We start from the raw sequence: 14,147 nt of genomic DNA, 5'->3' as shown, positions 1-14,147 counted from the left end.
ACCTCTGCAGGGGCCTGGGATGGCCCAGCGAGTGACTGTCGCTTCCCACTCCTCCCTGGACTCTGAATTTTATCCCCCTCTTCCTCCTCTCCTTCCGCTCTTCCTCCCTCCCTCCCTTCTTTCCTACTTTATCAAAAACACCCACTTAGTTTCTTAAAAACCAAATGACACTCTGCATTAGGAAAAGCAGCAGGAGGCCAGCTCCCTGCTCATGAGGTCGCACTATGGTCAACGCATATGGTTTGGTTTTTGTAAGTGCCAACAAGATTCAGGTGGTAGGGACTTCGCTCCCCAGCCCGGCCTACCTGTGATCCAAATCCTGAAAGGTCTCATCGCTGTCTCCTTCCCAATAGCTCAGGTTAAGGAACATCTTTTTCCTTTTACACTAAAATTACCCATTTAGACTCATATAACATTTGCAAAACACAACTTCCAGGTGGATCGTAAAGCCACACGTATTTTAAAAAGCAGAGAGATCAAACTTGAAGAGAAGTACAGCCAGGCACACCGCTGGCAAGGAACCCAGCTTCCCAGCCCAGGAACAGGAAGGGGTTTGTTTGCTTGTGAGTCTGTTTTTGCAGATCTTTAGAACTGGTAGCAATCTGGACCCAGGCTGGTTGGAGATGGTAAAGGTTGTTTTTGTTTTGTTTTTTCTTTGTTTACAAGTCTTTAATTGTTTTTGTTAGCTATATCCATGTACTAGTTTCCTCCATGTAGAAAATTAGGTGAAAAAAATTTCCCACAGTGATTAAAGACTAGGCAAAGAACTCTACGGACTAATATCTTTGTTATAGACACAATTTATTCCAAATAAAAAGGAAAGTAAAAAACAAATTATTCAAATCACTAAGAAAAATCCTAAAATACCAGTAGGTCACAATCAATAGGAAATGAACTCACAGAAGAGGAAACATGAGTTGTTAATAAACCTGATAGGGACAGTTTGCCGTTACAAATATTTTAAACAAATGGAAGGCCCGAGGCGGTGGCTCACACCTGTAATCCCAGTGGCTTGGGAGGCTGAGGCAGGAGGATTGCAGCCTCAGCAATTTAGCAAGACCCTGCCTCTAAATAAAATATAAAAAGGGCTGGGGCTGAGACTCAGTGGTTAAGTGCCCCGTACCAATCCGCTCTTTCTTGCTAACTGACGCCCCGAGCAGAAGTGGGCTGGGGGTCTCCAGGGGCTGGGGGAGGCCCGGCCGGATGCGCAGCCAGCTGGATGCGCCCCATGGGGACTGGATGGCGCGGGGCTGCGTCCCCGCTGGGCGGCCGACCCGGGTGAGCGACAGCTCAATACCAAGCGTGGTTACTTTTTAGGAAACACTCGGGACTCGCTGGGGAAGAGGAGGAGACGGAGAAGCCAGGCCCCTCTGCTCCGGGCGCAGCGCAGCGGGGCTCCTGTCCCGGGTCCGGACGCTCCTGCTGCAGCCCCGTCCTCTCCCCGTCTCTGCGCCCCCGGCCCCGGGTCCTCCACCGTCCCCCCGCGGTGAGTGTCCTTGCACGGGCTGTTGCGTGGCCGCCGTGGGATCAAACATGCGGCCACCAGGTGCCCAGCAGATGCTTCCCCCGAGTGACTCGGACCAGGAAGGCGAAGGACGGGCGGCAGGTGGATGCCCACCTGTTGACGTCCTGCTGCCTGGAAGCTGAGCAGGTGCGCTCAGGTACCGCGGCCTCGCTGCGAGGCCCGGCTTGGGTCCCGCGCGGCGCGGGAAAGCCGCCCGGGCCTGGCGCAGTCCGCAGCCCCAGCAACGGCGCGCCGCCGGCCCGCTTCCTCCTCGCAGCTCTGCGCCAGCGGGGCTTCGTGCTCACCCTCCAAAGGACGTCGTTTAAGCATCTGCTGCGCGTCGGGCACCGAGGGCTGCAGCAGCGACTGGCGCAGACGATCTGCCGGCTCCCCGCGGCACTTCAGCTGGGGAGTCACTGAGTGGACACGGAAAAGAGTCAACAAGCCGACGACGAGCGAGCAGGGGGCGGCCCGAGCGGGAGGCCTGATCCGGGGGCCTCCCGGAGGCGGCGGCCCGGAAGGAGCCCGGGCTCCTCGCACGCGGGTGGCGGGAGCGCGGCCTCCAGGTGCTCGGGGCACCCGCGCGGGGGCGGGAGGAGCCGGGCGGCGGGATCGACAAGGAGGACCCGAGCGAGGCTGTGCTGCAGCGGCCGCCGAAATAGCTCAGTTGGGAGAGCGTTAGACTGAAGATCTAAAGGTCCCTGGTTCGATCCCGGGTTTCGGCAGCTCTCCTTTTTCCGTCCCGCCGAGTCTGCGCGCGCGCGGAGGCCGGGGACCTGGGGAGGCCGCGGGCCGAGGCCTCCGGGGCGGCGGCGTCGGCGCCCCCTCCCCTCGGCCTTTGCTTTCCGCGTTTGTGGTTTGCGTTTTGGATTCTCCGGGCTAAATCCAGGGCCAAGCGGGAAACGGCCGCCATGCCATGCCGGTCGCTCGGATCCGACTTGGTTTGCGAGAAAATAAAAAAGGTCCACCGGGAGCGGAGGGCGAGGGGCAGCGGGGAGCGGCTCCTTCAAGGAGAGTCCCGGGCAGGCGCCGGCAGGGCCCGTCCTCGTTAGTATAGTGGTGAGTATCCCCGCCTGTCACGCGGGAGACCGGGGTTCGATTCCCCGACGGGGAGGCTGCGCTCTTTTGCTGTCCGCCTGTTTTTCATCCTGACCCTGCAGGTGTGTTGGGTGACTCGCTGCTTAGACCCTGTGGCATGCCAGTTCCCGAGCGGTGGGTCACCTCTCTTGCAAGAGAGAAGACACTCCCCCGCCTGGCCCAGTGCCTGGTCCTGACCCTTGCTGGGAATGGGCTCGATTTTATGACTGAGGCCCAGAAAAAGGTGCTGGCTCTGGACGGTCCAGTCCTGCAGGTCCTGAGGCCGCCCGCATCTCTCCTCGTCTAGCTCCAGCCTGTCTTCGGAAAATGCTTCTGGATTTGTCCTAAGGCAGTAGACTCGGCCTTCTGTAAGTAAAGCGTCACCCGTGTGTGCAGCTGCCGAATCCCACGGACAATAAAGACGCTCTGCACAAGACAGCGTTCATTTTAGTCAAGATATGGGGGCAAACGCAAAAGAGAAAGAGCAGAAATTACACCACCAGATCCGGGGAAGGTCTGACCAGGCAGCGGGGGCTCCCCGGGCAGCTTTCCAGGGTCCCCACTGGGAAGTCCCAGGCAGAGCATCCTCTCCACGGGGTGACTCCGAGTCTCATTCCGGGGGGGCTCCCTAAATACAAGTTAGAACACAGGAAGCGCCATCCTCAGACCTGCGTGACCCGGGGATCCCTCAAGGACTCTCCACCCCACAGGACTGCGGATCCCGCAGGGACTGAGCGAGAGCCTTAAGGGAAAGACGAAGTTCTCGGAGGGAAGGACGGAGAAGGCAGCGCTCTTTAGAAGTCCCATCGAGGGTGTGTGACGGTCGTGGTGGACACAGGGCAGGGAAGATCCTCAGTAGTGTCCTTAGCCCTTCAGCTTCCCAGGCCCGGTTCTTTGGTCATTTCTTCATTTATTCCGAACTTCTCCACGTTCATTCCACAAACCTTACTGAGCACCTCTTATGTGCCAGGCCCGGTCCTAGGCATCAGGGATGAGCAGGACACGAGCAGACCAGGCCTTGCCCTGTTGAGGTTACATCCTGGCGAGCGTCACAGACAAAAGCAAATACTATTAAAATGAATCAATGGTTTGAAAAACAAGAAGAGGGGTGTGTGACAGGCAATGATGGGACTGGCAGGTTTAGGGAGGTGCCCCGGAAGGCCTCCTTGAGGAGGAGACATTGAGCAAGGAGCTGGACATCCAGATGGAGCCAGCCGTGGGAGGAACTGGGGGACCGCATTCCAGGCTGAGAGAACAGGAAGGGCAAAGGCCCTGAGGCAGGAAGGAGGCAGCTCAGCTGGGGACAGAAGATGTGGAGAGGAAGAGGAGCAGGCCGCGAATTCAGAGCAGTCCACTCCACTAGGGCCTGGAAGGAGTCTGGACTTGATCTCATAAGAGTTGTGTACAGAAGAAACAATTGGGTTCAGCCGGGTGCGGTGGCACACTCCTGTCATCCCAGAGGCTCAGGAGGCTGAGACAGGAGAATCGAGAGTTCAAAGCCAGCCTCAGTAATGGTGAGGCCCTAAGCAACTCAGTGAACTCCTGTCTCTAAATGGAATACAAAATAGGGCTGGGGATGTGGCTCAGGGGTCAGTGCCCTGAGTTCAACCCCAGGTACCAGAGCTCTCTGGCTGCCATGCACTTGGGAGAGAGGAAGCAGGGGCCACTGCGATCTGAGCTGTCTCTCAAGGTCATGCTGCCCAGGGTGCCATCCGTCTGCCCGGCCGCTGGGGCCTCCCAGGCCCCCGAGGAGCTAGAGGAGCGAGGAGCCCCTCGCCGTAGCCCATCCACGGCCTCCCTCTTCTGCGGTCTCCCCAGAACAGGATGCGCGGAGCACCCGGCGCTGCAGCCCACCCCTGGGGTTCCCATGGAAACAGCACCACAGCATCTGCAGCTCCTTTCAGAGTCCTAGGCGCTAAGAACACTCCTTGAGATGCTCTGCCCTGTCCAACCTTCACCACGACCTGGGGAGATAGGGACTGTGAAAACCTCCGCTTCCCAGATGAGCCCCTGGAGCAGGGAACGTGGAGGAAGCGGCTGTGTTCAGAGCAGATCCGGGCACCAGCTGGCAGTGAAGGGGCTGAAGGTCAACCAGGTGGCAGTGGCAGGGCATTGTGCGGGGAGGTCTCCCCGCACAGGAACTCCTGAGGCTGGAGAGGGAGGTGCAGCCTCTCGCCCGCCCGGCACGACTCCTGATCCCTTACGCTCAGAGGACACCGGCCCTTTTGGGGACCCCTCTCCCCGGCCCTCCTCACAGGCACCCGGAGGCTGGCGCTCCTCACAATCACAGGAAGGCTGTCCTCCGTGGGACGTCGCGGACTTCCCCCCTCCTCCCAGGTTGAGACCTGATTCTGGGACTTCAATTTCTTCCCTTTTAATTTGCTCATTTTTACATCGGGAACAGTCTGGGGTGGGGAGGAGAAAGTCTTCAAACAGATGTGCGAAGCTCAAAGTCACCGAAGGCTGGAATGGTTTTCAGTGTCGAGAAACTACAGACGTTTCTGGCCACTGTCCTCATTTATTGGAAATTCTGATTTCCTGTAGCAATTAGGATCTTAGTGGCCAGGCTATGAAGAAGAGGCCCGTTTGAGAAACAGGAAATGAAGTTTTGGTTAGTTTTTTCTAACCCCTAATGGCCATTTATAGGTATGCACAGAATTTAATGGGAGGGCGTGGAAACCCTTTCTGAATCGAGTGTAGCAGGGATTTCCAGGCAGCCTGACAGAGAGGGTGGGGGATGTAGCTCAGTGGTAGAGCGCATGCTTTGCATGTATGAGGCCCCGGGTTCGATCCCCGGCATCTCCACTTTGTTTTTCTTTCCAGCCACAACCCGGGTTCGTGGCTTAAAGCCAAAATTTTAATACCCAGGTAGGTATGAGCTTTCCATGGTGAAGACCCTGGCATCTTAACCAGTCCTTGTTAGAGGTGACCAAGGGGAGCAATTAGCAGGGAAAAGTCAAAGTAAGACCTAATTTGATGACTGACAGCACAGGAAACGTGAGCAGGCCAGTCATTTGGGGGTTTCTGTGCCGGGCATGGAGGACTGCGGACATTCCAAGCCTCAGCAGGTCACTCAAGGTCGGGCCTCTCACCCCTGTGTGGTGCGTCAGTGACCCAGTTTGTCCAGGAAGCAGCCCAAGGCCGGCGGCAGCCCAGCCCAAGGCTCAGCTCTCCGCAGCAGGGGCAGGAGGGCGGAAGGAAGGAATGGAACCTTCCGTTTATGCCAATGTACTGCTGTACCATTCAAACAGAAGACGTGCTTTTCTAGGAAGTAGGAAGGAGGGTCCTGTCCTCTCCTGTCCCTCGACTTGACCTCAAGTTTTCCACGGTTGGAAAAAAAAGAAAAAAATCTAGAGCTGGAGGACCTGGGTCTTTGCGAACCTTTTCTTTCTGAGATGAGGAAACTAAACTTTGTGAAATGACTCACCAGCAAGGTGGTGACGCACTGGCGACCGAACCTGTTTCCAACCCGTCTGCACAAAGGCTGCTGCTTCCCTGTGTGCCGGCGAGACATGGAGTGTCACTCCCAAGTGATCCAGACCCACACGAAGCCCATCTTCAGCTTCTGCCTGACTCCCGACCCTACGACTGGGAGCATCGAGCGCCTGGGGGTGCACAGGAGCTGCTGCTGCTGAAGGCTGTGCTGGGGCTCCCCAGAAAAGAAGCAGATCTTTTTAAAAATATTGTTTAGTTGTGGATGGACACGATACCTTATTTATTTTTATGTGGTGCTGAGCATCGAACCCAGTGCCTCTTACATGCTAGGCAGGCGCTCTGCCACCGAGCCACAGCCCAGCCCGAGATGTGAATTTTTTATTTATTTTTATTGTACACAAATGGGATACATGTTGTTTCTCTGGTTGAGATGTGAATCCTTAAAATTCTTTTTTCAGTTATTACATTTTCTCTGTCTCTCTGTCTCTGTCTCTCTCTCTGTCTCCGTCTCTCTCTCTCTCTGTCTCTGTCTCTCACACACACACACACACACAGTCTGTCACATGAGGTGGCTGGAGCAGATGAATTCATGGAGATGGAGAGGAGAGTAGAAGGGGAGGTGCTGGGGGCTAGGAGGGGACAAGGGACTTCTTTAATGGGGACAGCGTTTCAGTTCGTAAGATAAAAAGAGCAGTGTGAACGTACCTAACACTCCTGACCGGTGCGTTCAGAGAAGGGGGATTTTAGGACTCAGATGTGGCAACCTGAGTGTTTACATAGAAAGTACAAAGCTCTGGGCTCCATTCCCAGCACTGCCAGGAAAAAAAAAATTCAATATGATGTTGTAATTTTCCATAATTCAAAAACAAAAACAAAGTCAGTCTAAATAAATTCCTGGTTCTCCCAACTCAGACTGGTATGGCGACACTGCTAGCGGGTTCTGACGTTCAGCCGCCTGCGTCCTGCCAATTCAAGAGCACGGATGTGAGCAGGAGAGAGCCAGGGCCCCTGGGTCCCCAGCCCTGTTCGTAGGGCCACTGGCCACAGCACTCTGCAGGCCCTGTTATGGTCATACAAACCAGGACAAGGCAGGCCCGGGCCCGCCCTCCCACTCTCTGGTTTCACCCTTTCTCTTGGGGGACAAAGAGCTCTCTGACCCCTGGACTCCCGGCCAGTGCCCTGGGGCTGAATCAGGTCACAAGCAGGGCGTGACCTTCAGGGGAGCTGGATCTGTCAGGGGACAGAAGAAAGGCAGGCGGGCAAGCACATCCCCACCCGCCGCAGCCCCACACCCAGGCGCCCAGAGCTCAGCCCATCACGTGCACCCTCCGCCCGCCAATCCTGCCCTGTTGCTGGGCTTCGGTCCCCCTTCCACTGGTGCGGGCTCTGAAGCAATCTTTTCTGGGGCGTCTGCAAAGGCTGGATCTGTGGGTGGAACGAACTGCCAGTGGGGCCAGTGACTCATCCTGCTTCTAGCACATTCTGGCACGTCGCATTCTAGGTCAGGAAATTTTAGATCTTAGGAGCGTGACTTGATACCCAGCTCCTGGGTCCAAGTGGGACATTTAGACTGTGGGAGTCGCTGTCAGAAATAGAAAGGCAGTTGTAACGGCCACCACCAACATTCTCTCTAGGACAGTTTTTTCACCTTGGCCTTCCTGGGGAGGGGACTGTCTGCTGGAGAATGGGATCATTTTCCTTTGATAGAAGGACATTCTGTCACTAGTGCCAGCACCTTCCTACCCCCCTCCCCACACATGTGACAACCCAAACTGTCCCCAGACATTGCCAGACGTCTACCGGGCAAACCACTCCCAGGAAAAGCAGCCTCTTGTGGGAGGCCACTGCCTCCCATTTCCAGTCCCCTGTGGGTCTGAAGACAGGGTTCTGCCGGGAGTGAACTCTGGGCCCCTTCGCACTCCCAGGCCCTCCTCCAGTGCCTCCGCCTCTCTGCTCCCCCTCCTGTCCTCTGAAATTAGAACTGTTTGTCTCTGTACCTTTGGACTCAAAAAGGCTCTGTCACGAAGCTCATGACTCAGCCATTACACACGGATCACAAGACTCCAAGCTCAGCACAGCCCGAGCACGCAGGGTGTGGTTGGAGCCAGGCTCAAGCTCGGCTTTGCCTTCCTTTAAGAACTTCTGCCTGAGATTTAGAAATGACCTTCCCCCGAAATCCACACTGGGGACGACTGAGGGTTCCTACCACACCTGGAAAATGACATTTTCTTTTTTTTTCATTTAAATTTTCCCAGTGACCCATGCATTCATTCTCCTTGTGAAATTTCAGCGGTCAAAGTCATTTTGAACAATGCTCAGTCCTGGTATTTTCATGAATACATCTGGACATAGTTTACACAGGAAATATACAGTTTCCCCCCAGCATTCGGCAGAGCTTGGAAGGCACAGTCCCAGTTTGGGGGAAAAAAGTCATCCAAAGGGACAAGAGGGACAGCTGGCCAGGGGTCACATGGCCAAATGAAGTGAAATAAAATTTTCACACCAAAATCTCTCTCTCTCTCTCTCTCTGACACACACACACACACACACACACACACACACACGAATAATTCATCACCCAGAGTCACTTCCCACATGAAATGTTCAAGAAGTCCTTCAGGCAAAAGAAAAATGACAACCTGGTAGAGAGAGTGATCGATATAAAAGAAAAATCACACCAGAAATGAGATGGTGAAGCTTAACATCCGTGAATTATTTCAGTCTCTTTAAAAGAAAAAAAAGTAATGTGCGGTTCATTAGCTATGTAAACTGACTGGCAATAATTGGGTCGAGGCCAGGAAAACAGAAATGAAAGCCTGCTTTACTGCAAATGTCTCCTACAGGAAGTGAGGCCTGTGTGCGTCTCATTTGTGAAGTGATATGTTAAAGGTAGAATATATCATGATTTTTATTACACAAAATACATAGCAGTTAAATTTTTTTTTCCGTTGTGGATGGACCTTTATTTCATTATTTATACGCGGTGCTGAGAAGCGAACCCAGTGCCCCACGCATGCTGGGCAAGCGCCCCGCCACTGAGCCACCACCCCAGCCAGGGGGCCTTGTTGATTGACCCCCACGTTTTAAGGATAATGTTGAGATAACCTTCATAACTTAAGAATGCCATCTTTTCTTAATGGCAGAACATTATTCAGTTGGTATCTTGCTCTTTTTTTCTTGAAAGCTTTAAAGGTAGAAATTCAGTCGTCATCCTCACTCCCTGTGTAGAATCAGGGACTCTTTCTAGAAGAATCCAGGAGGAACCAAGGCTGGGGAAAGGACACAGGAGTCAGCACCTGGGTGGTGGAAAACTAGGCCCCCCGGCTGGCACCCCTCCTTTGTACCGTGGATCACCTTCTGCATCTGACATGTTAAAGTTTCTCCCCAGAAATACGCGCGATTCCTGTGCTTCAGAATCTCGGGCCTTACATTTCACAAAGCTGGGAGGATTTTGAAGGTCTCCCCTAGGAAGAGAGAAAGGTTCTTGGAGAGGTGAGACACCATTTGAAGGTCACCAAGCCTTTGAAGGTCACCAAGCCGTGCTAGGGTCCCCAGGACCGCTGTCGGCTGTTTTTTGTTTTGTTTTTTGATTTTTGTTTTCATCTCGGTTTAAAAACGGGGGCTGGGGAACACCTGCAACCGAAATGGAAGAAGAAAGCAGCATCTCAGGCCTGGGTTTCACTTCTGGGTTAAATGCAGTCGGACGGGACTGAGACCCGAGTCTCCTTGGGGTCCTCCAAACGGGAGGCTCGCAGCAGCCTGCACGGCCCGGTCCCGCCGGCCTTGGCCAGCGCGGTGCACAGGCTCCTTCCTCCGGGGCGCTCTGGGGACGCCGGCTCGTCCTTGGCCCAGGCCCTGCCCTGCACGGAAACTGCAGCGTCACGCGCTTTGTCACCGCGCCACTGTGGGGGCTGGGCCCGCGAGGGCGGCCGCGGCGAGGGGACGCGGCGGAACGGGCACCACGTGGCGAAAGCAGACCCGAGCCAAGACCCGAGCCAAGACCCCTCGCTCGCCGGGCGCGGGGCGCGGGCGACCGACCCGCTCCGCTCCGCTCCGGCCTGGACTCCGCGCCGGGCTTTGGCTCCACCCTCCCGGCCCCCGGCCAGTGGTCAACGCACCACTGCGCCCGCGCTGATTCCTCCGCCCGGCCCGCGAAACGGCCGCCCACCCCCCCGCCACGTGCCACCCCCGCGCCCCAGCCTCGCCCTAGAACGTTCCAGGGCGGGGAACGGTCGGCCCCGGTCACTGGTTTTCTTTCCAGAGGGCGGAAAGGGCGAGGGAAAATAGTCCCTTCTCGGCGTTTCCGCGGAGGGATCTCCGCGGGGCGGGGTCCGCCGCAGCCTATATAAGGCGGCGCCGGGCGGGGCGCAGTGAGTTCCGTCGAGGCCCGTCGTTCCGTCGCCACTCTGCTGTGTGCTGCCGCCGCCGGTGAGCATGGGCCGCGGCGCTCGGGCCTTACTGGCCGTGCGGTCGCGAGGGAGACGGAGCCGCGCGACCCGCCTCGGTACCGGCGGCTTGGTGCTCGGCGCCCCGCCGGGCCGGGGGGGGGACCAGCGGCAAAATGGCGGCCGCTGCGGAGCCCTAACCGGGGAGCCGCGCCGCGGAGCGGGCTGTGAGCTTGGGGCTGCGGGCGGGGGCGGAAGTGGAGTGCGGGGAGCCCCGCGGCCCTGGCCGCGCCGGGACGCGGCTGGTTGTCCTGGGGCGTGAGGCGTTTGGGGCTCGAGTGACCGGAGGGGCTGGTTCTCCGCCCGCTACGGGGGCGCCGACCGGGGTGGGGGTGCCGCGCCGCAGTCCTGCCCCCGGGGGCGGCTGCGCACCGTCGCCCTCCGGTGACGTCACCCTTTCTGTCTACTCATAATGCGGGGTGGGGCCGCCTGTGTGTGTGTGGGAGGTGTTTCTCAGTCGCAGGACACTGGGCTCGGGCCGAGGTTAGACCCCGCCGATCGACAGGAACAGACATCCGGAGGGGGGAGACCTGAGGCCTCTGAGTTTCCTTGGTCAAGGTTTCTGGGCTTGGCTTCCTTAGTGCTTGAAGCCAAGGTTTTGAACTGACTTGTCAGCACTGTTGTTGCCTGTATTCCTTGAGGTTGCTAAGGCAAGTGGGGTTTTTTTTTCCTTTTTTTGTCTTTTTTTTTTTTTTTTTTGATATGGCAATTGAACCGGAGAGACACTACCGCTGATCTACCTCCCCATCCCCTCTTATTTTTTGAGATGGTTTCCTAAATTGCTGAGATTGACTTACAACTTGCCATCTTCTTGCCTCAGCTTCCCAAGTCACTGGGATTAAAGACCTGGCCTCGTTTTAATTATTTGGACCAGTATACAGTGACCCTGAACTTTCACCATTGGCACTGCCAGTTAGTTGCTAAATTCTTGGTTCTTTTTTCTTTGTTGTCCTTTGTAACAGACAATGCAGATCTTTGTGAAAACTCTAACTGGCAAGACCATCACCCTGGAGGTGGAGCCCAGTGACACCATTGAGAATGTCAAGGCAAAGATCCAAGACAAGGAAGGCATTCCCCCCGACCAGCAGAGGTTGATCTTTGCCGGCAAACAGCTGGAAGATGGGCGCACCCTGTCTGACTACAACATCCAGAAGGAGTCCACCCTGCACCTGGTGCTGCGTCTCAGAGGTGGGATGCAGATCTTCGTGAAGACCCTGACAGGCAAGACCATCACCCTGGAGGTGGAGCCCAGTGACACCATCGAGAATGTCAAGGCAAAGATCCAAGACAAGGAAGGCATCCCCCCCGACCAGCAGAGGTTGATCTTTGCCGGCAAACAGCTGGAAGATGGGCGCACCCTGTCTGACTACAACATCCAGAAGGAGTCCACCCTGCACCTGGTGCTGCGTCTCAGAGGTGGGATGCAGATCTTCGTGAAGACCCTGACAGGCAAGACCATCACCCTGGAGGTGGAGCCCAGTGACACCATCGAGAATGTCAAGGCAAAGATCCAAGACAAGGAAGGCATCCCCCCCGACCAGCAGAGGTTGATCTTTGCCGGCAAACAGCTGGAAGATGGGCGCACCCTGTCTGACTACAACATCCAGAAGGAGTCCACCCTGCACCTGGTGCTGCGTCTCAGAGGTGGGATGCAGATCTTCGTGAAGACCCTGACAGGCAAGACCATCACCCTGGAGGTGGAGCCCAGTGACACCATCGAGAATGTCAAGGCAAAGATCCAAGACAAGGAAGGCATCCCCCCCGACCAGCAGAGGTTGATCTTTGCCGGCAAACAGCTGGAAGATGGGCGCACCCTGTCTGACTACAACATCCAGAAGGAGTCCACCCTGCACCTGGTGCTGCGTCTCAGAGGTGGGATGCAGATCTTCGTGAAGACCCTGACAGGCAAGACCATCACCCTGGAGGTGGAGCCCAGTGACACCATCGAGAATGTCAAGGCAAAGATCCAAGACAAGGAAGGCATCCCCCCAGACCAGCAGAGGTTGATCTTTGCCGGCAAACAGCTGGAAGATGGGCGCACCCTGTCTGACTACAACATCCAGAAGGAGTCCACCCTGCACCTGGTGCTGCGTCTCAGAGGTGGGATGCAGATCTTCGTGAAGACCCTGACTGGCAAGACCATCACCCTGGAGGTGGAGCCCAGTGACACCATCGAGAATGTCAAGGCAAAGATCCAAGACAAGGAAGGCATCCCCCCAGACCAGCAGAGGTTGATCTTTGCCGGCAAACAGCTGGAAGATGGGCGCACCCTGTCTGACTACAACATCCAGAAGGAGTCCACCCTGCACCTGGTGCTGCGTCTCAGAGGTGGGATGCAGATCTTCGTGAAGACCCTGACAGGCAAGACCATCACCCTGGAGGTGGAGCCCAGTGACACCATCGAGAATGTCAAGGCAAAGATCCAAGACAAGGAAGGCATCCCCCCCGACCAGCAGAGGTTGATCTTTGCCGGCAAACAGCTGGAAGATGGGCGCACCCTGTCTGACTACAACATCCAGAAGGAGTCCACTCTGCACTTGGTCCTGCGCTTGAGGGGAGGTGTCTAAGTTTCTTTCCCTTTTCTTTTAAGCTTTTGACAAGTTTCATTGCACTTTTCTCTCAATAAAGTTCTTGCATTCCAATTAGTGTTGTGTTTTTTTTTCTTTTTAGTGTTAAGGATATTTGAATTAGGGTTGGATCATTGGGGTTCAGTTTAGTGTTAAAGATCTTTTGAAATAGTGTTGTGTTGGAGCATCAGTGTTTCTGTGGCTGCCAGGAAGAAAATGCCATTGCAAAGTGGTTTCAGTATAGAACTGTAGGAAAGTAAAAAATTGGGGTTATTAAGGTTTTTAAATTTTTTTTTCTTCATAATATTTTTTCCCCAAGTAGGATAATATACTGTAATAAAAATAGCAATAGCAGATGCTGGGCAAGTCTTACATAAATGTAATACTCCCTCGATCTTATGAGGTAAGTGCTTTTGTACTGGGGATTGAACACCCAGGGGTGCTTACCCATTGAGCCACATCCCCAGCCCTTTTTTATATTTTATTTAGAGACAGTCTCACTAAGTTGCTGAGTCTGTCTGAACTTATGAGCCTCCACGCAGGTTGATGATGATACTTGATTTTACAGATGAGAATGAGTACAAAGGGTGCCTGGGTTGTGGCCCAGCAGTGGAGCGCTTGCCCAGCGATCTTCAGCAACACAAGAAAAAGATAAAACCACTTGTTCAGAGTCCAAGTTGGACAGGTAATGTTCTATGTGTGCGTTGATGCTTAGATTTGTATGTACTCTTGGGCGGGGCAAGAGGAGTGTTTCTTGAATAGGAAAATTCTACAAGGGTAAGATGGGAACATAGAGAAGAATCTGCTTCAGTGGATATCAGCTCTACATAAACCACAGTGGACTGCGAAGAAAGTCGACATTTGATCAGATTTACTGATCAGATATGTATTTTACATCTACATAACAATCGGAAGTTTAAAAACCAGGCACAATGGCACATGCTTATCGTCACAGTGACTTAGGTTGAGGCAGGGGGATGACAAGTTGGAGGCCAGCCTCAGCAATTTAGCAAGACCCTGAGCACCTTAGTGAGACCCTATTGCAAAAAAAAAAAAAGGGGGGGGGGGGTGAGTCAGTGGTTAAGTGCTTCTGGGTTAGATTCTTAGAACCAAGAAAAA

At 54.9% G+C, this 14,147-nt stretch overlaps 1 protein-coding gene and 1 long non-coding RNA gene across 2 annotated transcripts; one reads left to right on the top strand and one right to left on the bottom strand.

The window, feature by feature from the left end:
* Window positions 1-6,491: 6,491 nt before the first annotated feature.
* On the bottom strand, window positions 6,492-8,722 carry LOC306667307. The gene is made up of 3 exons (XR_013765493.1): window positions 8,014-8,722; window positions 7,362-7,513; window positions 6,492-6,828 (listed from the first exon to the last, which is right to left on the bottom strand). It is a non-coding gene; the product is annotated as an uncharacterized lncRNA (long non-coding RNA).
* Window positions 8,723-11,411: 2,689 nt separating this feature from the next.
* On the top strand, window positions 11,412-13,103 carry UBC (ubiquitin C). Its single transcript, XM_079150880.1, has one exon. It carries the CDS (start codon window positions 11,427-11,429, stop codon window positions 13,026-13,028), a length of 1,602 nt encoding a protein of 533 aa, XP_079007006.1. The 5' UTR covers window positions 11,412-11,426; the 3' UTR covers window positions 13,029-13,103.
* Window positions 13,104-14,147: the final 1,044 nt, after the last annotated feature.

Source organism: Sciurus vulgaris (assembly GCF_902686455.1).
Source record: "Sciurus vulgaris genome assembly, chromosome: 8".
NCBI lineage: Eukaryota > Metazoa > Chordata > Mammalia > Rodentia > Sciuridae > Sciurus > Sciurus vulgaris.
The sequence above is the reverse complement of the archived record's forward strand: the minus strand, read 5'-3'. Positions and strand labels throughout refer to the sequence as shown.